The sequence below is a fragment of the Colobus angolensis genome, unplaced genomic scaffold (genome assembly GCF_000951035.1).
Source record: "Colobus angolensis palliatus isolate OR3802 unplaced genomic scaffold, Cang.pa_1.0 Scaffold219, whole genome shotgun sequence".
Taxonomy (NCBI): domain Eukaryota; kingdom Metazoa; phylum Chordata; class Mammalia; order Primates; family Cercopithecidae; genus Colobus; species Colobus angolensis.
In genome coordinates this window covers 1,336,564-1,362,436 of record NW_012115366.1, presented here as the reverse complement: position 1 = coordinate 1,362,436, position 25,873 = coordinate 1,336,564, and the positions used below count along the sequence as shown (strand labels likewise).

At 41.7% G+C, this 25,873-nt stretch overlaps 1 protein-coding gene and 1 pseudogene across 2 annotated transcripts in view; both read right to left on the bottom strand.

The window, feature by feature from the left end:
• The window catches only part of LOC105512741 (chromosome unknown open reading frame, human C20orf194), a 150,329-nt gene extending 124,834 nt beyond the window's left edge, over window positions 1-25,495 (bottom strand). The window contains exons 1-6 of one of the 2 annotated variants that reach the window (XM_011943311.1): window positions 25,415-25,495; window positions 24,367-24,486; window positions 19,172-19,296; window positions 18,023-18,119; window positions 17,038-17,144; window positions 3,537-3,614 (exon numbers count right to left, since the gene is read on the bottom strand). In XM_011943311.1, coding sequence (XP_011798701.1) covers window positions 3,537-3,614; window positions 17,038-17,144; window positions 18,023-18,119; window positions 19,172-19,186 — 297 coding nt within the window. In that variant the 5' untranslated portion in view covers window positions 19,187-19,296; window positions 24,367-24,486; window positions 25,415-25,495. Of the gene's footprint in view, window positions 1-3,536; window positions 3,615-17,037; window positions 17,145-18,022; window positions 18,120-19,171; window positions 19,297-24,366; window positions 24,487-25,414 lie in introns of those variants that run through there. The other variant, XM_011943313.1, reaches the window with a different exon arrangement.
• On the bottom strand, window positions 5,860-6,295 carry LOC105512742 (annotated as a pseudogene).
• Window positions 25,496-25,873: the final 378 nt, after the last annotated feature.

Sequence of the window (25,873 nt, the reverse complement as noted above, 5' to 3'; positions counted from 1 at the left end):
AACTTCCTTGTACCTATCACTGCCCTCTTTTTTCTTCTTTTGAAATTTCTGCTTTCTCCCTTTTTTTTTCTTGTTAGACGAGTTTATTAGTCAGGTTATTGCTTACAGGTCTGCAGGCTGGCTACGGCTCAGCTGGGCTGTTACAGTCTGGTCTATGTATGTCATTTCAGGACCGACACATACCTGGGAAAAGTTCTCATGTTAAGAGTGTAAGAGGGCAAGAAAAATCACACAAGAACACCGAAGGCCTCTGGTCAGACATGTCATGTTATGACCAATCACCTTCCATATGACCAGGGCCAACAGTGTAAAGGAAAGAATACTCACTGTTAACTACAACAAGGGCATGAAGGGGAAAAAAAGTTATAAAAAAATATACAACCTACCACAATTAAGCTACCAGTTTCTCTATTTCATTATTCTCAGGTTCAAAGTACCAGTGCTGGCATTATGTATGAGTTCTACCACTTTCGTATGTTCTATTTCATTATTTTCTGCTCTCCATGCAGTGAATTCTTTCCTTACTCTTCTCTCCTTCTTCACTTGGCTACTTATTTTCAATTAAAAATTTCTTATAAGCACTCCTTTAGCTGTTTTTCAAATACTCTGATATACAGTGTTTTCATTACTTAAATTATTACTGAGGCTGGGCGTGGTGGCTCAGGCCTGTAATCCCAGCACTTTGGGAGGCCAAGTTGGGCAGATCACTTGAGGTCAGGAATTCAAGACCAGCTTGGCCAACATGGCAAAACCCCGTGTCCAGTACAAATACAAAATTAGCCAGGTGTGGTGGCATGTGCCTGTAATCCCAGCTACTCAGGAGGCTGAGGCAGGAGAATCGCTTGAACCTGTAGGGTGGAGGGTGCAGTGAGCCAAGATCACGCCACTACACTCCAGCCTGGGTAACAGAGTGAGACTCTCTCAAAAACAAAACAAAACAAAAAATTATTACTGAGTGCTAGTGTTTACCTTGTAACTAATGTAAAAACCTTAATGCTCGGGCCAGGCGCGGTGTTTAACACCTATAATCCCAGCACTTTGAGAGGCCGAGGCGGGCAGATTATGAGGTCAGATTGAGACCATCCTGGACAACACGGTGAAACTCAGTCTCTACTAAAAATACAAAAAAAAAATAGCTGGGCGTGGTGGCAGGCGCCTGTAGTCCCAGCTACTCGGGAGGCAGAGGCAGGAGAATGGTGGGAAACCGGGAAGCGGAGCTTGCAGTGAGCCAAGATCGTGCCACTGCAATCCAGCCTGGGTGACAGAGCGAGACTCCGTCTCAAAAAAAAAAAAAAGAAAGAAAAAACCTTAATGCTCAATTTCCTTAATCTCTGACCATGTTCAATAATAAAATTAGTGTACTTCTTTTTCCTACTCCCTCCTTCCTCACCCATCCAGCTTTATCTTTTACTGTTCATTTCACTTTGTACTGTTATTTATATCTTTATTACTTAATTTTTCAGGTTTTTTTTTTTTAAAGATGGAATCTCGCTGTTGTTGCCTGGACTGGAGTGCAATGGCACAATCTTGGCTCACTGCAACCTCTGCCACCCGGGTTCCAGCAATTCAAGACCACCCTGGGCAACACAGCAATACCCCATCTCTAGAGAAAAATAAAAAATTAGCCAGGTGTGGTGATGCATGTCTGTAGTCCCAGCTACTCAGGAGGCTGAGGTGCAGGAATCACTTGAGCTCAGGAGTTCAAGGCTGTAGTGAGCTACGATCACCGCTGCACTCCAACTTGGGCAACACAGCAAGACCCTGTCTCTAAAAAAAATATATATATATATATTTTAAATAAATAAAATAAAATTTGGGTGTTATGTTTTTGTTGAGGATTTTATTATAGGTGCTTTGCTTCATTTTTTTTCTGCTATGGAGAAACTCAAGGCCACCTTGCATTTTTCTAGTTTATCTGTACCTGGATGCCAAAGCATTTTACTGTTTTTTGGGGGGATTCAGGGCTTAGGGCGAAGTCTAGTAACTTTATTAGAATATGTCTCAGTGTTGACCATTGTTGGACAATTTTCCCTGGGGCATGGTATATCCTTTTCTTTTTTGTTTTCTTGAGACAGAGTCTTGCTCTGTCGCCCAGGCTGGAGTGTGGTGGTGGGATCTCAGCTCACTGCAAGCTCCGCCTCCCGGGTTCCTGCCCTTCTCCTACCTCAGCCTCCCGAGTAGCTGGGACTACAGGTGCCCACCACCACACCTGACTAATTTTTTTTAGTTAGGATGGTCTTCATCTCCTGACCTCAAGATCCACCCGCCTTGGCCTCCTGAAGTGCTGGGACTACAGGTGTGAGCCACCACACTCGACCTCTTTTCTTTTTCATAGATGGAGTCTTGCTCTGTCACCCAGGCTGAAGTATAGGGAAATGATCTCAGCTCACTGTAACCTCCACCTCCTGGATTCAAGCGATTCTCCTGCCTCTCCCTCCTGAGTAGTGGGGATTACAGGAGTGCATCATTGTGCCTGGCTAATTTTTGTATTTTTAGCAGAAATGGGGTTTCACCATGTTGGCCAGGGTGGTCTTGTACTCCTGACCTCAGGTGATCCGCCTGCCTTAGCCTGATCCTCACCAGGCGTGAGCCACTGTGCCCGGTCTGCACTTTTCAATATGTAGATTCAAACCTTCTGTGCTTTCAAGGAAATACAATTTTTGAAACTGTATCTTTTCCTTTCCTTATGATTCTTTTACTTTATTTTCTCAGCATGCCCACTCAAAGGGCCTAAAACCAATGTCCTCACAGAAGCAAGAAACATACCTAATGCCCAGACCTTGGTTGTTAAATATTGTTCCTCGCTAATTGCACTGAAGCTCCTTGGAGAAATGGCTAATTCTAAGTCCATGACCATGCATATCGATCTACGGCCACCGAGTAACACTACTGACCAGCCTAACCAGAGTACAGAGTCCTAAAGCTTTAGTTCTGTTTGTTGCTTCTCATTGCAAATTTCCCCCCAATCCTGATATAGACAGGCCATGTATTTTTGTAAATAGTTTCCTGGGAACACAGACATACCCATTTGTTTAAAGACTGTCTAGAGCTGTTTTCATGCTACTGTGGCATTGTCAAGTAGTTGCCACTGAGACCATAAGGCACACAAAGGCTAAAATATCACTAACTAGACTTTCACAGAAAAAGTTTGCCCCCCAGCTCTAATCCTTGATTCCTTTAAGCCATAATCTCATCTTTTTATCTTTTCATGCCAGAGAAAGCCTTCTGCATTGTTTTGCTAAAGTCCAGTCCAACAGAAAGAATGCCTTTAGGTAAAAACCTAAACCTAAGGCCAGGCAGGAGGCCCTGGTTTTGCCTCCAGTGAGGTTACCTCAGAGTGGAAGAGGGAGCAGTGTCACTTGCCAGGCTCCTTTATACCCCCAAGGAATTCAAGACAATAACCAAGAAAGAAACTGCTCTATTTTTTGACTAAGGCAAACTAAAGTATACTTTGCATTTCTTCAAATTAAAGATCACGAGCAGGTCACTGAGCTGGATGTATACTAATATTTAAAAGTTACGGTTTAGCTCCTTACATCTGAAAGCAAACTCTCCAGAGACATAGGATCCATCTTGCTGTAGACATTCCATAGATTCAAACTCACATCCTGCAACTGCAACAGAGAGCAAAAACATTGAAATAATTAAGTCAATATCATTAGGACAATCAGAATTATTTTCTGATGTTCAGAAAGGACTCTTTTGGTGTAAACTAGTGTGAATAGAATAATAAATCAAAATTTTATCAATTATATTAGCATCTATACATATAATGTTTTCCCATACAAGGAAACTATTTTTTCAGAAACTTTGGTACCGATTATCTTCAATAATGGGCACATATATATTTATACACACACACATGCACATATAGACTTGTATATTGTGTATTTTTTGCCTTTGTTTTAAATAAAATTTTAATCAAAAACTCCATGTCCATGGCTTTAAAAATCAAATGGTACAAAAGGCTTATAATAAAAAATGGTAATCCCCGACTCCAACCTTTCACAAACCCCGACTAGTCTCACTCCTCATAAGCAAACACTTAGGTGCTCCCTTCAGCAGCACATATATTAAAATTGGAAGGATACAGAGAAGATTACCATGGCCCCTGTGAAAGGATGACATGCAAATTCCAAGGATGACATGTAAATTCATAAAGCATTCCGCATTTTCAAAAAATAATTTTTTAAAAAACGAAGCAACCACTTAGAACTCACTTCATTTTCTTTAGAAACTAAATATTGACTTCTGGCAAAGATGTAGTTCTTCTGCATCCATTCCTATTCCCAAACTGTTTCTTTCTCAAACTCTCAGGCTCAAGCAATCCACCCATCTCAGCCTACCAAAGTGCTGGGATTACAAGCGTGAGCCACCGTGCCCGGCCCCAAACTGTTTACACACACATATCCTAACATCATTTAATACCATAAAATGACTTTTTCGGCTTATTAATAATTTTTTTACACAACGAATTGCTTTTATTTTGGTATGCATCAGCATTTAGTGGTCCTGAACAGAAAGTGGAAAGACGCAGCAATTTGCCAGGAGGTCAGCTTGCCAATTTCCGGGAATCTGCTGTGCACACCTGGTTCTTTCTTAATCCCTGCTGAGGATCTTGAGAAGCAGCAGCAGCACCAAAACCAAGGCATGCACTGAATTCAAGGTTCTTTTTGTTCCAGTTGTCAGATTCCAAACTAGACCCCAGTGGATTGCAAGGATGACCAAACGAAAGCCCTGTTTAAAACTTCAATTTTTAAAAGCAAAAGCAATTACAGGAAAGTAAAACAATTCAGAGGGATCATGTGTGCTTCCAAGTGTCTTCATGTGGCCTTTCTCCAAGTTTAACCACCAAGGACTCTGAGAGCTGGCAGGTCTGAGTAACCCTGGTGACTATTCTCTTCACCTTATCAAAACCTGAGTTAAAAACAATGCATCAGCCGATGACAGCAGAGAGTGGCAGGGCTGAGGACCCAATACTCATTTCCCAGGCTGGTGGAGAGTGAATAAGTATGGTTCCAAAACTAAACAAAGTGAGGTCAAAGACTCTTTCCAACCTTACCTGATGGCTTCTGGCCAAAGCAAGGAAGTGTCATGGAAGGTGCTGGGTGGTGATGGTGCAAAAAGCAACCTGAGGAGGATGGAATAAAAAGCAGCACCCCTTGATAAAGGTAGGGGAGAGAAGACATGGGGAAAGCTCTGAATTCCTCACCAAAGGCCAATCTCAGAGGGGAGTGGAGGGGTTACAATCTATGCTTTGGCCAAAGGCGGAAGTGGAGGAGTGTGGGGGAAAGGATGATGGCTTGGAAGGGGCATCATTTAAGACTTTAAGAAACCAGGGGTGCAGGCAAAGCACCCCACACACCCAGCAGTAGTCCCACAAGCTGTGACCTGAAGCCTTCACATCTACTCTAACAAGCCCCCCACGCTACAGGGCTGTTGTTGCAGGGAAAGTGGGAGGTGGGAGGATAAGGGGAGAAGGCAGAGACCCCAGGCCATGTAATCAGCAGCAAGGTGATTGTGTGAGTACCTTTTCACAGTTGAGTTAGATGTGCCCCACCAGTTATGATGGGAATCAATTTAAACAGACTTTCTTGATCCCAGAAGTTCAACTATGTGGACAGTGGCTACACTTGACAGGATGATTTGTTTATAGTATAACTTACATATTTCAAATGGACAAAAAATTAGTATCATTTACAGTATCTTACCTTCCTTTGAATGGGAGCTTCCTTTCCAGTACTCTGAGGTCTACAAGACATTTCTAGAAAATTTACTACTGTGAAAAATGAAGACTGCTTAAATCGAATGTTGGGGGGAAGGGGAAGGGCCTGTGGTTTTTCTTTTTGATTAATTGCTCTAACACTGTCCTTCAGGTGGCTGAGGGAGTTTCATATTTTCTTTAGACATCATTAGGTGTCGAAGCTCTTGCAGGACAACTTTGATGCTATATGAATTCTGCCATTTTGATAGCACTGATATGGCTCTTGCGTCCACCCCTCCAATAGAACTATTAACTCCATTCATATTAATTTTTTGTTACAAATCTTACAAGGGGGGGTGTTTCTGAGTATTTAGGTCCATATTCTATTTTAAGGCTATATATTCGGTTTTCATAAATTGTTCTTGGAGGCCCAATTATCATCCCTGTCCATGTTGTAAGTGTCATGTCTTCGTAATCTTCTAGACTCCAGCTAACTGTGTCATCTCCTACTCCTTTCTGGCTTTCTTTGACTTCTTCCAACAGTCAGAAATTGCAAGGGACTTTTACTACTGAGCCTGCTGTGGCTGTCATCTTGCGTTGCTGTCACTTGAAGTGGTTTATTAATAATTAGTTTACAATGTGAAAACCATGTAAATATTATTTACTGCAGGCTAAGTACATTTTACATTCCAATTTGCTTTATTATTATTCTTAGAAGTACTAACAGCTTCATTTTTTATCACCTGTATACTTTTTGTTACAAATCAATTCTGTTTTTTTCTAACAGCCCCATCCAATTTGCCTACTCCAGGGTGTCTCAACAGTAACACTATTTTCATTTTGGGCTTGGCATTTCTTTGTTCTGTGGGGTTGCCCTGTGCATTGTAGGCCCTCACTAGCTGCCTATAACACCTCCCCCACACAATGCAAACCAAAAATATTTCCAAACATTGTCAAATGCCTACGGGGAAGAAGAAGACAAATTCACCCCGATTTGAGAACTACTGATTTCAACATATCAGAAACTCTATCAAACTCCCTTTCTTCTTCTACCTCATTCTGGCTGGACATTCACATTCTTTGATATCATCCTGGAGCTCTCAGTTGACGGATTTGGCTCTGTGGTTTACTTGTCTCCTCTTTCTTGGTTAACTACCTTGTTTGGTGGAACACATTATCCAATAGCTAAGAAAGGATTAATGCAGGCTGGGCACAGCAGCTCATGCTTGTAATCCCAGCAATTTGGGAGGCTGAGGTGGGCAGATCACCTGAGGTCAGGAGTTCAAGACCAGCCTGGCCAACATGGTGAAACCCCGTCTTTACTAAAAATACAAAAATTAGCCAGGTGTGGTGGCACACACTTGTAATCTCAGCTACTCGGGAGGCTGAGGCAGGAGAATCACTTGAACCCAGGAGGCGGAGGTTGCAGTGAGCCAAGATTGTGCCATTGCTCTCCAGCCTGGGTGACGGAGTGAGACTCCGTCTCAAAAAAAAAAAAAAGATTAATGCAAAGCAAACTTTTCTCACACCTGTAATCCCAGCTCTCAGGGAGGCAGGAGGAGGAGGACAGTATGAGCCCAAGAGTCCAAGACCTGCCTGGGCAATATAGAGAGACCCTGTTCTCCACAAAAAGGAAAACAAAACAAAACAAAAAGACATCAAATGTCTTTATGCTGTCCTCATGACTATGACTTTGGATTCTTTTTCTCTGCACTTCACCTTGGATAGTTTCTAATGCTATGGCTTCAAATTCACTAATCTTTTCTTTGGCATTATCCAATCTGTCATTAATCTCATCTAGTGTGTATTTCCTCTTTAAAAAATTCTCAATTATTGCATTCATTATTATCCAGCGTATTCCTCATCTTAGACGTAGTTTTCATCTCTAGAAGTTTGAATTTTTGTTTTGTTTTTGAGACAGGGGTCTTGCTATGTTGCCCAGGCTGGCCTTGAACTCTTGGGTGCAAGTGATCCTCCTGCCTCAGCCTCCTGAATGGCTGAGACTACAGGCACACGGCACTGCACCCAGCTGTGGGTCTCTTTCTGTATCTTCTATGGCTCAGTCTTTCCTCTAGCCTCTTGAACACATGAAATGCAGTTATAATAACTGTTTTAATGTCCTTGTCTTCTAACATTTCTGTCAGTTCTAGGCCAATTTTGAAGACTGATTACCTCATTATCAATTGTGTTTTCCTGCTTTTTTAAAGCCTGATGATCTCTGGATGCCAGACACTATGAATTTTACCTTGCTGGGTGCTAAATATTTTGGTATTCCTATAAATATTCTTATGCTTTGTTCTGGAAAGCAGTTAAGTTACTAGAAAACAGTTTGATCCTTTGGGGTCCTGCTTTTATGAATTATTAGGAAGGTCTGAAGCCACTGCTCAGTGTAGGGTTGATTTTTCCCTGCTACTGAGACAAAATCCTGCTGAGTGCTTTACCCAGGGCCCAGTGAACTACAGGCATACCTCAGAGCTATTGCAGGCTTGGTTCCAAATCACTATAATAAAGTGAATAATGCAATAAAGCAAGTCACACAAATATTTTGGTTTCCTAGTACATATACAAGTTATGTTTACAACGTACCATAGTCTATTAAAGTATGCAATAACACATCTAAAAAAATCAAATGTACACACCTTAATTTTAAAATACTTTATTACTAAAAAATGCGAACAGTCAACTGAGCCTTCAGTGAATTATAACCGTTTTGCTGGTGGAGGGTCTTGCCTCCATATTGATGCCTGCTGACTGATCAGGGTGTTGGCTGCTGAAGGTTAAGAGGCTGTGGCAATCCCTTTCCCTCCCCTTCCTTTCCTTTCCTTCCTCTCTTTTTCTCTCTCCTTCTTTTCGTTTTTTTTGAAATAGAGTCTTGTTCTGTCACCCAGGCTGGAGTGCAGTGGCGCAATCATAGCTCACTGCAGCCTTGACTTCTGGAGCAATCCTCCAGAAAGACTGCTTCCTTCTCAAGCAATCCTCCCAGCTTAGCCTCCCGAGTAGCTAGAACTACAGGTGCACCATCATGCCAATGAATTAAAACAAAAATCTGTTTTTGTAAAGATGGGATCATGTTATGTTGCTCAGGTTGATCTTGAACTCCTAGTCTCAAGTGATCCTCTTGCCTCAGTCTCCCAAAATACTAGGATTATAGGCATGATCCACTGTGCCAGCAGCAATTTCTTAAAATAAGACAACAATGAAGTTTGCCACATCAGTTGACTCTTACTTTCACAAAAGACTTCTCTGTAATATGCTAGGCTATTTGATAACATTTTATTTATTTATTTATTTTTAGGAGTCGTCTTGCTCTGTTGCCCAGGCTCGAGACCAGTGGCGTGATCGTGGCTCACTGCAACCTCTGTCTCCTGGGTTCAAGCGATTCTCTTGCCTCAGTCTCCTGAGCAGCTGGGATTACAGGTGCATACCACCACATCCAGCTAATTTTTGTATTTATAGTAGAGGGTTTCACCATGTTGGTCAGACTGGTCTTGAACTTCTGACCTCAGGTGATCCGCCCACCTTGGCCTCCCAAAGTGCTAGGATTACAGGTGTGAGCCACTATGCCTGGCCTTGCTAGCATTTTACCCACAGCAGAACTTTTTTCAAAACTGGAGTCAATCCTCTCAAACCATGCCACTGCTTTATTAACTAAGTTTGCAGAATATTCTAAGTCCTTTGTTGACATTTCAACAATGTTCACAGCATCCACCAGGAGTAGATTCCATCTCAAGAAACCACTTTCTTTACTCATCCAGAAGCAGCAACTCCCCATCCATTAAAGTTTTTAACATGAGATTGCAGCAAGTCAGTCACATCTTCAGGCTCCACTTCTAATTCTAGTTGTCTTGCTATTTCTACCAAATCTGCAGTGACTCCCTTTACTGAAATCTTGAACCCCTCAAAGTCATTCATGAGATCTGGAATCCACCTCTCACAAACTCCTGTTAATGTTAATATTGTGACATCCTCCTATGAATCATGAATGCTCTTACTGTCATCTAGATTGGTGAATCTTTTTGAGAAGGCTTTCCATTTTTTTTTGCCCAGATCCATCAGAGGAGTCTATTGCCTAACAAAATGTATTTCTTAAATAATAAGCCTTGAAAGTCAAAATGACTCCTTGATCCATGGGCTGCAGAATGGATGTTGCATTAGTAGGCATAAAACAACATTAATCCTCTTGTACACCTCCATTATAGCTCTTTGGTGTCTAGCTGCACTGTCAATCAGCAGTAATATTTGAAAGGAATCTTTTTTTCTGAGCAGTAGGACTCAACAGTGGGCTTAAAATATTCACTAAGTCATGCTGTAAACAGATGTGCTATCATCCAGGCTTTGGTGATCCATTTAAAGAGCACAGAGTAGATTTAGCATAATCCCTAAGGGCCCTAGGATTTCCAGAATGGTAAATGAGCAATGACTTCAACTTAAAGTCACCAGCTGCACTGGCCCCTAACAAGAGAGTCAGGCTGTCCTTTGAAGCTAGGCACTGACTTCTCTCTATTTATGAAAGTCCTAGAGACTGGGTGCTGTGGCTCACACATGTAATCCCAGCGCCTTGGGAGGCCGAGGTGGGAGGGTCACTTGAGCCCAGGAGTTCAAGACCAGCTCTGACAACATGGTGAGACTCCATTTCCACAAAAAACAGAAAAGTTAGCTGGGCATGGTGGTGTACTCCTGTAGTCACAGCTAGTTGGGAGGCTGAGGTGGGAGGATGGCTTGAGTTTGGGAGGTCAAGGCTGCAGTGAGCCGTGATCACAACACTGCACTCCAGGCTGGGCAACACGGCGAGACTCTGTCTCAAAAATAAAAAAATAAAAAAGAAAGTCCTAGATGGCATCATCTTCTTATACAAGGCTGTTGTCAGCACTGAAAATCTGTTTAGTGTAGCCACCTTCATCAAGTATCTTAGGTAGATCTTCTGAATAACTTGCTGCAGCTTCTAAATCAGCACTTAAGGCTTCATCTTGCACTTTCATGTTATAGAGACAGCTTCTTTCCTTAAACCTCATAAACCAAGCTCTGCTGGCTTTAAACTTTTCTTCTGCGGCTTCCTCAACATTCTCAGGCTTCACATTGAAGAGAATTAGGGCTTTGCTCTGGATTAGGCTTTGGTTTAAGGGAATGTTATGGTTGGTTTGATCTTTTATTCAGACCACTCAAACTTTCTCCGTATCAGCAATATGGTTGTTTCACTTTCTTATAATTTGTGTTCACTGAAGTAGCGCTTTTAGTTTCCTTCAAGAACTTTTCCTTTGCATTCACAACTTAGCAGTTTGGTGCAAGAGGTCTAGCTTTCAGCCTGTCTTGGCTTTCAACATGCCTCCTTCACTAAGCTTAACCATTTCCAGCTTTTGATTTAAAATGAGACAACTGTGACTCTTCCTTTCACTTGAGCCTTTATTGGCCACTGTAGGGTTATTAACTGGCCTAATTTCAATATTGCTACGGTCAAGGAATAGGGAAGTCAGAGAAGAAAGCAAAAAACGAGGGAACAGCCAGCAAAGTGTCAGAACACACACATTTATTAAGTTCATCATTTCATATGGGTGCGGTTTGTGGCGTCCCAAAACAATTCCGATGGTAACATCAAAGATCACTCATCATGGATTATCATAACAGATATAATAATAATAAAAAAGCTTGAAATATTATGAGAATTACCAAAATGTGACACAGAGACACAAAGTGAGCACATGCTGTTGGAAAAATGGAGCCAGCAGGCTTGCTGGATGCAGGCTGCCACAAACGATCAATTTGTTAAAAAAAAAAAAAAATGCAATATCTACAAAGTGCAACAAACCAAAGCACAATAAATTAAGATAGGCCTGTATGTGTTTTTCCAGTCTAACTGGTGAAAACAGGCACTGTTATCAGCCCTGAACACACATATCAGGCACTATCCTCGAATCCTTTCAGATAGGTTTCTCTTGACCTTGAGTAGTTACCACATACATGACAACACTGATCAATACTCTGCTGAGTACTGACTAGGGAAAGGGGAATCTTTGGATGGTTCTTTCTTCTTTAGTACTCTAACTGCTTTGGTCTCCCGAGACTCCCAGCTGCATCTCCTAACTCAGGGGGTGCACTGGGCTTCACCTGGGTACTCTCTTCTCTATGCTGTGTCTGCAAACTTTCTCAAAGTAATAAGCTAGTACCATCACGGGGCTCACCTTGATTGTTTCCATCACTCAGGGAATCAGGATTCCTCACTGCCTGATGCCTAGTTTCTTGAAGACCATTGTTTCATATATTTTGTTTGTGGCTGTGTTTTTGTTTTCGTGGGGTTTTTGTTGGTTTGGGAACCAGTTTTTGTTGTTTTGTGGTGGGTGACTTGTTTTTTTCTTGCAGGAAGCTTTTTTCTTTATTTTTTGGCCAACCTTACTGACCACCTTCCTGGAAGCTTTTAAAGATATTCTTTCATCCAGGCTGGGTACAGGTGGCTCATGCCTGTAATCCCAGCACTTTTGGAAGCTGAGGCAGGCGGATTACCTGAGGTCAGGAGTTTGGGACCACCCTGGCCAATATGGTGAAATCCCATTTCTACTAAAAATACAAAATCAGCCAGGCATGGTGGTGCATGCTTGTAATCCCAGCTTCTTGGGAGGCTGTGGCAGAAGAATCATTTGAACCCGGGAGGCAGAGGTTGCAGTGAGCCAAGATCGTGTCATTGCACTCTGGCCTGGGCAACAAGAGTGAAACTCCATCTCAAAAAAAACAAAAGATTTTCTTTTATCCTTAAAGTGTCTGAAATGTCACGGACAGATTAAGGTTTTTTTTTCCTCTTCCCATTTCCCATTCATACTTAAGTGATTTAATTTAAAAGCTTTTATTTCTCTTTATGATTGGAAATGTTTATTTTTTAAAAAGATTTCTTCCCTTATGGTATCCTTGCCTCCTCTTTCTAGAAATTCTACTCATTGGATATTAGAATTCTTAGATCGGTCTTTTAACATTTAAGGTTAACGTTTTTTATTTTTTTTGAGATGGCGTCTCATTCTGTCACCCAGGTTGGAGTGTAGTGGTGCGATCTCAGCTCACTGCAACCTCCACTTCCTGGGTTTGAGCAATTCTCCTGCCTCAGCCTCCCGGGTAGCTGGGACTACAGGCATGTGCCACCATACCTGGCTATTTTTCTATTGTTAGTAGAGACGGGGTCTCGCCGTGTTGACCAGACTGCTCTTGAACTCCTGACCTCAGGTGATCCGCCCACCTTGGTCTCCCAAAGTGCTGGGATTACAGGTGTGAGCCACCGAGCCCGGCCTAAAGTTAACTTTTAAAGTTAAAGTCTTTTAAGTTTTTTCTCATATTTTCTATATCCATGATGTTTTTATTCTACCTTTCTAAAGAGTTTCCTAACCTTATCTTCCACCCCTCTATTGATTTCATCAATTATGATTTTCTAGAGCTCGTATTTTCTATACATTCAGTTATTACAACATTCACTTGTTCTATGGTTGTAAAATCTTACATTTTTCTGGGCATCCAAAAGGGGTTTTATGTCTTAAGTTTTCTTCTATACCTTAAATTATCTTTGGGTCTTAATGAATGGTGTTTTTTAAAAAAAACTTGATCTTTTTCGTTTTGAGTTATTGCTGTTTAATCAAATGTCTGGTGATCTTTGGCTTCCTATTCATACTTTGAAACGAGGCAATGAAAAGGTTAACTGGAAGTTGTATGTTCCTGATAACTGATGAGCAGAGGTTCTATTACTGGGTCTCCATCCCCTTATATTCTACATGCCAAAATGTGAACAGCTTTACTCTCAGGAAGCAAAAATTACACTAGCCAATGAAATCTTTTTGTTTCATCTTGCCTTTCAGTTTATTTATTTAATTTTTATTTATTTATTTTGAGACAGGGTCTCACTTTGTTGCTCAGGCTGGAGTGCAGTAGTTCAATCAGCCCACTGCAGCCTGGAGCTCCAGGGCTCAAGCTATCCTCTGGCCTCAGCCTCCCAAGTAGATGGAACTGTAGGCACATGCCACTGTGCCCAGCTAATTTTTTTTTTTTTTTTTTTTTTTTTTTGAGATGGAGTCTCACACTGTCACCCAGGCTGGAGTGCAGTGGCACAAACTTGGCTCACTGCAACCTCTGCCTCCTGGGTTCAAGTAATTCTCCTGCCTCAGCCTCCTGAGTAGCTGGGATAACGGGTGCCTGCTACCACGCCCAGCTAATTTTTGTATTTTTAGTAGAGATGAGGTTTCACCATGTTGGCCAAGATGGTCTTCATCTCTTGACCTCGTGATCCACCCACCTCCGCCTCCTAAAGTGCTGGGATTACACGCATGAGCCACCACGCCCAACCGTGCCCAACTAATTTTTAAAAACTTTTTGTTGCCAGGCTGGTCTTGAACTCCTGCCCTCAAGTGATCCTCCCGCCTTGGCCTCCCAAACTGCTAGGCTTGATTACAAGTGTGAGCCACTCACCAGGTCCTTCTCAGTTTTTTTACAGAACCTCCACCCAAATCTGTTCTTTGTTTTTCCTAGGGTGGAGGTGGCATCTGCAAATGCCTGGTTGCCTGTCACTTGAGGGGAGAGGAGAGTGGTAGAGGGAGGTACAGACTATTACATAACAACCTTCAATTTAATTCTTTCCTTTCAATATCACCAATTTCCATTCTCTATTCTCCATTTCATCATCATCTTCCCCATTGATTTAATCTACTTGGCCCCTTCTTCTGTATTCTGGAAAAGCTTTTCAAGTGTGTCAACTGATTAAATTTTTTAAGGGTATTAAATTTGATATCTATTTTTTAATGCAAGTTTTCATTCTACTAATAAATTCTGAGACTTCTTACAATCTTTTCTTATATGTCCTCCGTCTCCCTTTTTAATTGACTGCTCAACTCATTGATAGATCTCATTTTTTAAAAAAATTTTGTTCCTGAAAAGTACCAAAAAGAGACATTTTCTCAATTATTTATTTTGTTCCTTGAAGAAAATCTTTTTTAAAAGCATGCTGATCTATCCCTGCATCTAATATGTTGTGATCTCTTTCTTACATTTTGTTGACCCTTTTCCTAATTCTTATTCCCGCTTTCAATATGAAGATCTATTTGTCCATAAACAGATGAATGAATGCTCACTGGTTACTCATTATTTAGAAGTTTGCTATTAGGATCCTCCCCTGTGGGAGGTTGATGTAAATTTACATTACCAGATCACAGTTCCAGCAGTGGGAGAGTAAGAAGAAGGAAGTTACATGCAGAAAATGCCTTAGCAGAGGAACTTCCCTGTACCGCTTCCCAGGAAGAAATAATTATCTGTATCGATGACTCAGTTTGGCCCAGCATAAATGCCAAGTAAAAGCTGTGTCTGGGCTTGGCTTTCTTTCTCATGCTGGCACCTACCACATGAGGAACAAAACTTATCTGGGCTAATGACTTTCTTCTGGGTATGGCCATATAATAAAACACAAGTTTTAAAAATTAAGCTATAAGTATAGCTCTCCTTCTCTTAGCCTGCAAAGGAGGTAAGAGCCTTTCTGACTCAGGCAGTCATCAGGCCATCAGAGTGGAGTAGAGAGGGTACTGGCAGAGCACATCTATAGGCCAAACTGCTCCACACCTCAAAGTACTTGGAAGGGCAGGGGAAAGAAGAAGACTGAGGTGGGGTAGAATGAGATGGAGGCAAAAGGAAGTATCTGAAAATAAAAATGAGCAGCTACAGAAAAGGGTAGGATGTGGAGAGAGGGACCTAGAGAAGACCTATAGTAACTCTTCCTTTATGATGTGTACCATTTCCTCTTCATGGCCCATCCCATTTCCTAAAAACACCATCCTAATGTAAAGATCGACATTACTTTTCAAAGGTTTTTTTTTGGAAGGAGATAACATTCTTTTTGAACGTGACTTCACAGTGTGACGCACCTTAAGGTCAGAAAACCTCTCTCATTTGGGTTATAACAACTATGTGGCCTCCCAGTGCACTTTTTCCAATATGATTCTAGCTGCAGCCCAGGGGTGAGGAGCACAGGCTCTGAAACAAGACCATCTGGATCTGACCCCAGCTCTGCCTTTCTCTAGCTGTGTGAAATTGGGAAATTCATTTAATCACTCTTAAATGGGGATGTAAAATAGGACCTACCTCGGAGAGTTACTATAAGAATGAAATCAGTCAATTCACATAAAGTGCTTAGAACAGTACCTGGCATATAGTAGGTACTCAGACCTAGTTCATATAATTAAAAATAAATATTACCATTATTAATATTATAAAAATATTAAGTTTCTTCTCTAAACCCTATGGCCTGCCTCCCTTCAAGCCCCCACTCTTCTAAGTTACAGAGCATTAATTCCCAGTAGGGGCAGCTTCCACAGCCTTATGGATGTTCTGCTACTTGTAGTCAATGTGAGAATACTGTGATTTTGGAAAAAGAAAAGTGGAGTCCAAGTGGTATGCTTCCCTTCAGCCCCACAGCCCATGCTGCTCCATTTCAGAGGATGTGATGTGGTTCTCCCAGGCAAGCCTCCAGTCATCTGCTAGGGATGCCAGTACTTCTCAGAGGGGTAGAAATTAGCTCTGTGCCTTGCTTCTAAGGGACCCACTTAATCTCTCCCTAACAGGATGTTCCCACTTCTAGCATGACAATGCTCCCCTTCCCTGGTTTCCTGTACTGGGCAGGTCATTTCAGTGAGGATCCCATGGAGGCACATGGATACTCGTGGTCATGCTGCTAACCTATCAGGCCATTTTTCCTTAATCTGTACTCTGGACCACCCCCTGTCCCAGACTCACTTAAGAAATATTTACTGGTCATTTTCTAGATGCAAGGAATGCTGAAACAAAAGACACTGTTCTCACCACAAAAGCTAATCTTTCAATTCCTCTAGTACATTGCCCTTACCCAAATTCTGCACTGTCCCTTTCACTGCTCTTGAATAGTTCTCAATTTATATAAATTATATAAATTTCTGACATACAAACAACAACAAAGTTATGTTTTTGTACTTAAGGAGCCTCTAGTACAAAGACCAGGGTGGGTGGGCTGGTGTGCAAGTGTGACAAATGTGTAGTAACAGGATCATAAAATCTGTAGGAGAAGTCAATCTAGGGTGCTACAGGAGTAGACAGGAACAACAGTTAGCTCAGAATGGGGTAAGGGAGAGGAAGGACGGAGAAAACTCCAAGAAGAAAGGACACAGGACCTCAGTCTGGGACTAGCGTTTAGCAGCAACTATTTTCCATTTCAAGTCTTCTAACTTGCTCCATGCCCTTGGGAAGTAACCGCCAGCTTTTTGGTGTCATAATAATGCACACCCACATGGGTTCTTCATAAAAACTGCCCAGTGGCAGACAAAAACTGGCATACTGCTTTTCATACATACCTCATATTTCATGGTAAAAAATCCATCTCCTCCAATGCCCTCAAGTGCAAAGGCCTGTACAATTGGCCATTTCTCCACCACAAACATATCAAATATCTGCAAGTGACCTAGAAGAATCAAATACAACAACACATATCAAATACCATCCTGAATACAACCGTCTAAACCTGATCTAACATGGTTAGACAGGTATCATTTCTCACGTGGTCACCAGGGCCTCACCTAGCAAAATAAAATTCAAACAGATAAAATGGTTAGAAATTGAAACTAGAAATACAAAATGAAAGTCAAGGAAAATTCAAACCATGAACAAGTTACATTCAGATTTCTCTGCAGTATATTGTAACATTCCAGTTTCCTGAGTAATTAAGTAAAAAATAAGAGTAGTCTATTACATCTGACTTGCATCATTCAGTGGGAATAATTATTAACAGAACCAAATTTGGCTCCTTTCCCTTAAGAAACACAGCCAATCAACTTCCTCAAGGGAAAACTACTAAATCAAAAATGTTCCTTTCTTGTAACAATAGCTTCAATGTGCAAGGTTTTTTCTTTTTGTTGTTGTTACAATATAAGCCCTGTTAAACTTGATCGTTTTTCTCCTGTATATTACACATCACTTAAAAACATGTCAGCATTATCTTTTTAGAAGTTATCAAAACCCCTCTTTCTTATTACCAAGATGCCCCCACATCTATACTGTACTCTTTGTACAGTAAGTGATACAGACATGTCACTTGTGCTAAATTCTGTATCAGTTCTTCTACCTGATTTTAGGCAGCCTGCTGTGTTGCTGCAGAAACTTCACAGTAATTAATACAAGCTTATGTAGAAAAGTCCCCATACTTAATTCTGCTTGATATCTTTGGTAAAAATAGATGAAGGGGTTTCTCAGCTGAATGCCTCCAATGAAAGGAAAAGTAGTGATGTTCAATTCACACATCATCTAAGCAAGGTTCTAGACGGCTTGCTGTCAGATACTCACCTTGGGAGCTGTAAGGAATGCCAATTCTACTACAGTCTCGAACCATGTCCACAAAGCTGGCAATTTTAAATTCTTCTGCAGCTTCCTCATCTTCATACTAAAGAGACATATCAAAAGAAAAATAAGCTCTGAAGAGATATCACATGAAGTCCCATATTTTCTCTGCATTTTATCAATCAGAGTTGTCCCAAATGACATTTACAGAGGACTGCACCCAAGGTGTTTCCAAAGCCAATCTTTTTCATTTGCTAGTCAGAAAGACTTGTCATTCCCTTATTTTATATTATACCCGAAAATCAACTGAAAATGGATCAGGAAACCCAAATGCAAGAGGTAACAATTTTTCCCCCCAAAATCTGCCAAAACCTCATATGGGAAGAAGTGTTCTTGACCAGTATCAGGTCACAACTTTCATGAAATCCTAAATCTCAAATCCCAACTTGATTTCCAGTCAAACCCTTGAAAAGGGCCCAAAGGGAAAGAAAAACAGATACCAAGACATTCAAACACAGGAATGTCAGAAAGCTTAAAAAATTCTCCCACAGGGCCAGGCATGGTGGCTCACACCTGTAATCCCAGCACTTTGGGAGGCTGAGGTGGGCGGATCACCCGAGGTCAGGAGTTTGAGACTAGTCTGACCAATATAATGAAACCCCGTCTCTACTAAAAATAAAAAAATTAGCCGGGTGCCTGTAGTCCCAGCTACTCGGGAGGCTGAGACAAGAGAATTGCTTGAACCTGGGAGGAGAAGGTTGCAGTGGGCCGAGATTGTGCCACTGCACTCTAGCCTGGTCGACAAAGCGAGACTCTGTACCCCGCAAAAAAAAAAAAAAAAAATCTCCCAGGGCAGTCCCTAGGCACTAATCCCCTAAGAGATGGGGTTCAGCATAGTGATGAAGAAGCAGGCAAGAAGTAAGTTCATAAACTTACTAGTGGGTCCCAATTTGAATAGCCTCCTTTTGACTCTACAGGCATACAATTTATAAGGTAGCCTCAAAATGAAATATGAAATTCTCCACTTCAAACAGATAACCTTTTTTGTATAATCACACTCTGCAATTTGATTGCCGATCCTATTTCAGATCAACACTTTCCTTACAGAATATTCTTAGAGTGTCTCTGGGTGCCTATCTTCTCTTTTCTTCTTACCTCATTTTCGGTCATGCAGTGGAAATGCAGATTTCTCCAATGTGCCACGTAAGGTAAGAGATAGCGAAAGTTTACAGGATTACAGTACAGATGGACGCTATCTGATTTAATCAATATAATTACATCTGTAAAAAAAACCAAAATCAAAACACAAGACTGTCAAAAGCATTTCCTTTAGATATTTTCTGCCCCCATAATTAGTAAAATCATTGAAACTCCTTCAGAGACAATGTAACAAAACTCTAAACTGAAAATTATTTAATTAAACACTGTGCCTTATAAACTGAAAAGTATCTGAGACAAGTCTCAATCAATTTTGAAGTTTATTTTGTCAAGTTTAAGGACATGCCCATGACATAGCCTCAGGAGGTCCTGAGAACATGCACCCAAAGTGGTTGGATAACAGCTTGATTTTAGACTTTTTAGGGAAACAGAAGTTACCAGCAGACATCAATCAACACATGTAAAGTGTACATTTGGTTTGGTCCAGAAAGTTGGGGTTGGGAGTGAAAGGGTCCTTTCATGCCACAGGTAGATTCAAAGATTTTTTGATTGGCAATTGGTTGAAAGAGTTAAGTTTTATTACCTAAAGACCTGGAATCAGGGCTGGGCGCGGTGGCTCACGCCTGTAATCCTACCACTTTGGGAGGCTGAGGCAGGTGGATCACAAGGTCAGGAGTTTGAGACCAGCCTGACCAACATGGTGAAACCCCATCTCTACCAAAAAAAAAAAAAAATACAAAAATTAGCCAGGCATGGTGGCAGGCACTTGTAATCCCAGCTACTCAGGAGGCTGAGGCAGGAGAGTCACTTGAATCTGGGAGGCGGAGGTTGCAGTGAGCCAAGATTGCGCCACTGTACTCCAGACTCTGTCTCAAAAAATAAAAATAAAAATAAAAATAAATATAGACCTGGAATCAACAGAATGTCTGGGCTAAGATAAGGGATTGTGGAGACCAAGGTTCTTATTACGCAGGTGAAGCCTCCAGGTAGCAGGCTTCAGCAACAATAGAAGGCAAATGTTTATCAGACTTAAAAAGGGACCAGACTCTTAGTTGATCTCCCCTGGATCAGAAAAAGACCTGGAAAGGGAAAGGATTCTCTACATAATGTAGATTTCCCCGACAAGAGACAGCTTTACAGCACCATTTTAAAATATGTCAAAGGAATATATTTTAGGATAAAATACTTACATTTCTTTCAGGGTCTGTTATCTGTTACGTGATGTATCTTACTGCTATACAATAGCAATTTGGTTAATCTTAAGATCTTTTCTTTTTTTTTTTTTTTTTGACAGGGTTTCACTCTGTCACCCAGGCTGGAGTGCAGTGGCATGATACAGGTTCACTGCAACCTCTGTCTCCCAGGCTGAAGCAATCCTCCTGCCTCAGCCCCACAAGAAGCTGGGGCTACAGGTGAGCACCACCACGCCTGGCTAATTTTTGTATTTTTTTGTACAGACAGGGTTTTGCCATGTTGCCCAGGCTGGTCTCGAACTCCCGAGCTCAAGTGATCCAGCCACCTTGGCCTCTCGAAGTGTTAGGATTTCAGGCGTGAGCCACTGCACCTGGCCAAGATCTCTGTTTTAATGTTAATGTTGGTCATTTATGCCTGAATTCCAAAAGGAAGAGAACACAATGAGGCACTGCCAACCTCCACTCCCTATCCTGGCTTGAACTCTTTTTTCAAGTTTACTTTGGAATGCCCTTGGCCAACAAGGGGGTCCATTCAATTAGTAGGAGGGCTTAGAATTTTATTTTTGGTTTACAGCTTCAAAGTGACTTTAGAACTTTCAAATGTTGACAGCAAGAATTTCCTAGTCCCCAAGCAATACTCCCACCATCATGGCCCTCTGGGTCTGGAAATGCAGTTGCAGAACAAGTCAAAGAACAGCCTCCATCTACTGAGGCATAGTGTTCACATAGTCACATCTATGGCACCAGACATGGCTGTGTACTTCACTGTAGAGGTCAATACCATATGGAAACCCCATAGCCTAATGCCACTGAGGCAGGGAAACAGCACCAAATATGGCCAGTGACTAGTTCTCCCTCAGATATCAGTGTCTAAAGCTCTTGGCTGTTGGCTCATCTGGCTCTAAGGCAATTGCAGGCCCAACGATACTGCTTGTCCCTTTAGGAAGAGTTATTGTGTGCAGTGGTGAATTTGTACGCAGGAAAGACTAGGAGGAAGGAAGTAGAGGCCAGTGGAAAGAGCTTCTATAAATAGATCAGCAGCTTACAGATTTAAGGAATAGTCATCAGTGCTCGTGGGTCAAGTAAATAAAGCAATCCCAAGAATGCAAGTAAACCTAAGTAAACGGAAGAGCCATGGGATGGGGTAGAATATTAAAGCAGTTTGACCACTGAGGACAAAGGCAGTCATACTTCCAGAAGAAAACCAGAGGCCCCATTCTATGGCGCCTCAGAAACCAGAGCCATTAGGCCTCCTAGCAAGATGAAACTAGATGTTGTCAGAGGTGAGAAAGGCACGTGCATAGGGGCAGAGAACACCTGACACAGCAGGTGTAGGACAATGCCAACAGGGTAACAGACCACACCTGATGAAAACATCTTATAAGCCCAATAAATACTGACCACATCTGACCATACAGCTGAGCGGCCTCCTGAAATAAAACTCCATGGGTCTGGCCTTTTAAGCCACTCTAAGCCCCATGCCTGGTAAGGCCCAGGGTGTTCCAGGGAACACAGGATGTAGCAGCCTCATCATTATTGACTCTTTAGGTAAGCACCAGAGTCAAAGGGAAGCAAAGTGGGGGATGGAGGCCCCTCTCATCTCTCAGCATACTGGTCTTTCTCACACACTCCCTCCAAGAGCCCTTCCCTGAGTCATTTGTAGACCACCTGCAGAGAAATGAGAGTTGGATATCACCTGGAGACTGAGGGCTTCTGGTGTGTATTATACTCTACAGTAAAATATAACATGCCTCAAAGAATTAGAATCCAATAAGAGACATAACACAGTAGTTACTAAACCTAAGTAAGCATTCCCCAAATCTCTTAGAACTCTGGTGTTATCACTATGAACCAAAGTTTAACAGAGTTCACAGTCAGGTAAAAGAGGAAAGCATATGAGAATGGGATGAATATGTAAACTATTTAAAAGTTGCTTTTAGGCTGGTGCGGTGGCTCATGCCTATCATCCCAACACTCTGTGAGGCCAAGGCAAGCGGATCACCTGAGGTCAGGAGTTCAAGGTCAGCCTGGCCAACATGGTGAAATCCTGTTCCTACTAAAAATACAAAAATTAGCCAGACATGGTGACGGGTGCCTGTAAACCCAGCTACTCAGGAGGCTGAGGCAGGAGACTCAACCAGGAGGCAGAGGTTGCAGTGAGCCAGGATCATGCCACTGCACTCCAGCCTGGGTGATAGAGCAAGACTCTTGTCTCAAAATAAATAAATAAATAAAAGTTGCTTTTAGAAATAAATTCATGTTGGCCTTTTCCCCTCTCATATGAGATCAAAGTGTAGAAATCTGGTGATCTCTGCTTTCCAGCTACTTGTATAAACAAATTTATTAATTTGTAGGAAAATCCTAATTTCCTAAGCACCCACTGTGCCAGGCAAAAAGATAAAAACAGGCTAGGCATAGTGGCTCACAGCTATAAACTCAGCACTTTGTGGGAGGCCGAGGTGGGATTACCTGAGGTCAAGTTGGAGACCAGCCTGGACAACATGGTGAAACCCTGTCTCTACTAAAAATTCAAAAATTAGCTGAGCGTGGTGGCGCATGCCTATAATCCCAGTTACTCGGGAGGCTGAGGCAGAGAAATCTCTTGAACCCAGGAGGTGGAGGTGGCAGTGAGCCAAGATCACACCACTGCACTCCAGCCTGGGCAACAGAGCAAGACTCTGTTTCAAAAAGAAAAGAAGATAAAAACAAAAATAAGCAAAAAAGCACATCTTTGAGAATTTAAACTATTTCTTTAATTTCAGTACTGTAATGTTCTTAGCCATCTCCGCTGCGGTAAAATGTGTGGCTGGTATGAGCTGCCAACATTACTCTTTTCTAAACAGCAGATGTTGTATAACGTAAGGAAAAAAATATTTTGTAATCAAAATCGGAAACCAAATTTGAATTGAAAAAAATTTAATGGAAGGAGTAATTTCAGTCTACTCTTTTTGCACTTCCTAATAAAAAGGAAACTTTTAATCAGTCTACAAGAATAAACACTACTAAGGACTTAACCAGAGAAGAATTTTCATATATACTAGACCAGGATTTCTCAACCTTGGCACTACTGACAGTTTAGATCAGTGAATTCCTTGTTCTGGGTGACTGTTCTGTGCATTGTAGATGTTTAGCATCATCTCTGGCCTCTATCTACTAGATGCCAGTGGCATCCCCTACCCAGTTTTGACAACCAAAAATGTCTTCAGACATTGCCAAATGTTCCCTGCAGGACAAAACTGCCTCCAGTTCAGAACTACTGCACTAAACACACAGCAATATTCTTTCACATCAGATGTTTGTTTTTATGCCTCCCCCAGCTGCCTCACAGAGATGTCTCTTGTCCATTTTTATTTTGTCTATCCCAGTGTCTCCTGACCCATCTGGCATACAAGACATGATTCTAAATATGTGATATCAGAGATAGCTCCTGGGCAATAGCCCCCAGCAGCATCAACACAGGCAGAGTGTCTCAGTGCTAAGGAAGGGGGAAAATAAACAGAAATACAGCATTGTAGTCACAGGCATCTTCATGAATTAAAGTCACAGAGAAAATAATTCCCAAAGACAGCAGGACAAAGAGCCTTTGTTCCTCGGATGATAAGCCACAAGAAGTCTTCCTTGTACGAGCTGCCTGCAGGCCCATCCTTACCTCATGATGAAGGTGCTTTCACAGGACAACCATATAATCTGAACCGTTAGCATGTAGAGGCAATGGGCAATAAAGTGGAAAACCAGTACTTTGCCAAAAAGAGATAAAGCTAAACACTGATGTTTGTTTCTCTAAAGGTGAATTAGTAAATATATTCTGAAAACTACTTGTTGCTACTAAATATATCAACAAAGAAAAAATGCTGTGCTTTTTCATTCTTTAAAAAGCAAACATTTACTGGGGCTTTGGACTATTTTAAATTTTTTTCTGTAAGCAGACCATAAAATAAGGATCCAAATAAATAAACCTCTTACTCTTCTATCACACAGAGTTTACCAATATATACTTACCATCTAGCACTTCTTCAGAAAATCCCGTTTTCTCAAAATCACTGGTATTCTGATTGTACAAACCAAATAGAAGATAATTTGCCAGCTCTCTGCAGCCTTCATTGTACCTGCTATCGATTCCTGCAAGGCAAAGGAGGCTCTGATCAGCTGTACTGTACTATGGGGAGCAAAGAAGCCAATAATTTGCCCCTCCTCAGCAAAACCCTGATGATCAAGCGGAAGGACGCAGCTCAGACCAGTTTTGTGCCAGAAACCAAGCTAAGCAATTCTGTGAAAGAAACAGGTCTCAGCATCAAGTACCCTTACTTGAATTCCAACATCTTGTAATTGAGATAATCAAACAGCACAGATTACTGAGGCTGTTAATTTCTGAAAAGGATTCATCTTGGAATACTTTCAGTTGGCTTAAGAATAGGGGTCAAAAAAATCTTCACCTTTCGAAAAGATCTTTACCAAAACATGTGGGATCAAACAAAGGCAGATTAAGGTGGCTTGAAAAGAACCCAATAATATGAAGAAGAGGACAAGTGAGCGGAACCACAAACACCCACCCCTTTACAATTATGAGGCTCAAGGTCTAGCACTGTACTGGATGGTGGGGTATGGTGGTGAACATGCCTGCAAATGACCCTCATGAAGCTGACAGTCTAGAGGGGCGGAATTAGAGACAAATAAAAAGGAAATTAAACAATACTGTCTTCAATACCATCTCTCAATGCTTCAGGTATATATTTATCACCTAGTTCCTGATGTCTGTGAAGTCTCAGAGTATGGCTCTGGGCAAAAGGGACGTGTCATGGCAGGAGGTAGCTATACATATGAGTCTAAAGGAAAGGCTTAAGGAAGAAGTAGCTCCAAAAATGGGCTTCCTATCTCAGTGATAGCTCCTCTAACCTCATTAAAACAGCAACAAATTTCAGGGGAACAAGAACTAGGAGGACACTAACTCACAGCTTATTTCACATTGGTCCTATTACTAATACCTTCCCGTGAACAAAAAAAGCCAAGATGCCCCAGCCCTGAGTCCCACCTTGTTAAAAGCACTGACCTAGGATGCACAGGATCCCATCCGGCCGAGACTTGCTGCTCTGGGTCAGGATGCTCTGAACCTGCCGAAGTCGGCTGCAGCTGCAACAAGAACAGAAAATGGTCCCCTGAGTGCCAGGAAAGCCCCATGAGAAGAGCAGCATCCTGTGTCCCACAATGGAGGCATAAGGAAGAGGAATGACTCTGCTAGGGACGGAAATTGATTCTTGTCTTGTTCTGGTATCAGAACCATAAAATGCATTGGGAAGGTTCCTTCCTATTTTCTGGAAGAGATTGTGCAGAATTGGTCTGAAGACTAAGTCTGACCTGCTGATTACAAACTCCTCAACAGAGGATGAAGCCAAAGTCCCTCTCTCGTGCTCAATGGTGGAAAGCATTAAGACTCAGCAGCTGATTCCAAGAATTTCCAATGACTTTTCATTTTTGAAGACTTTTCAAAGAAGAGTTTCCACACTGATCA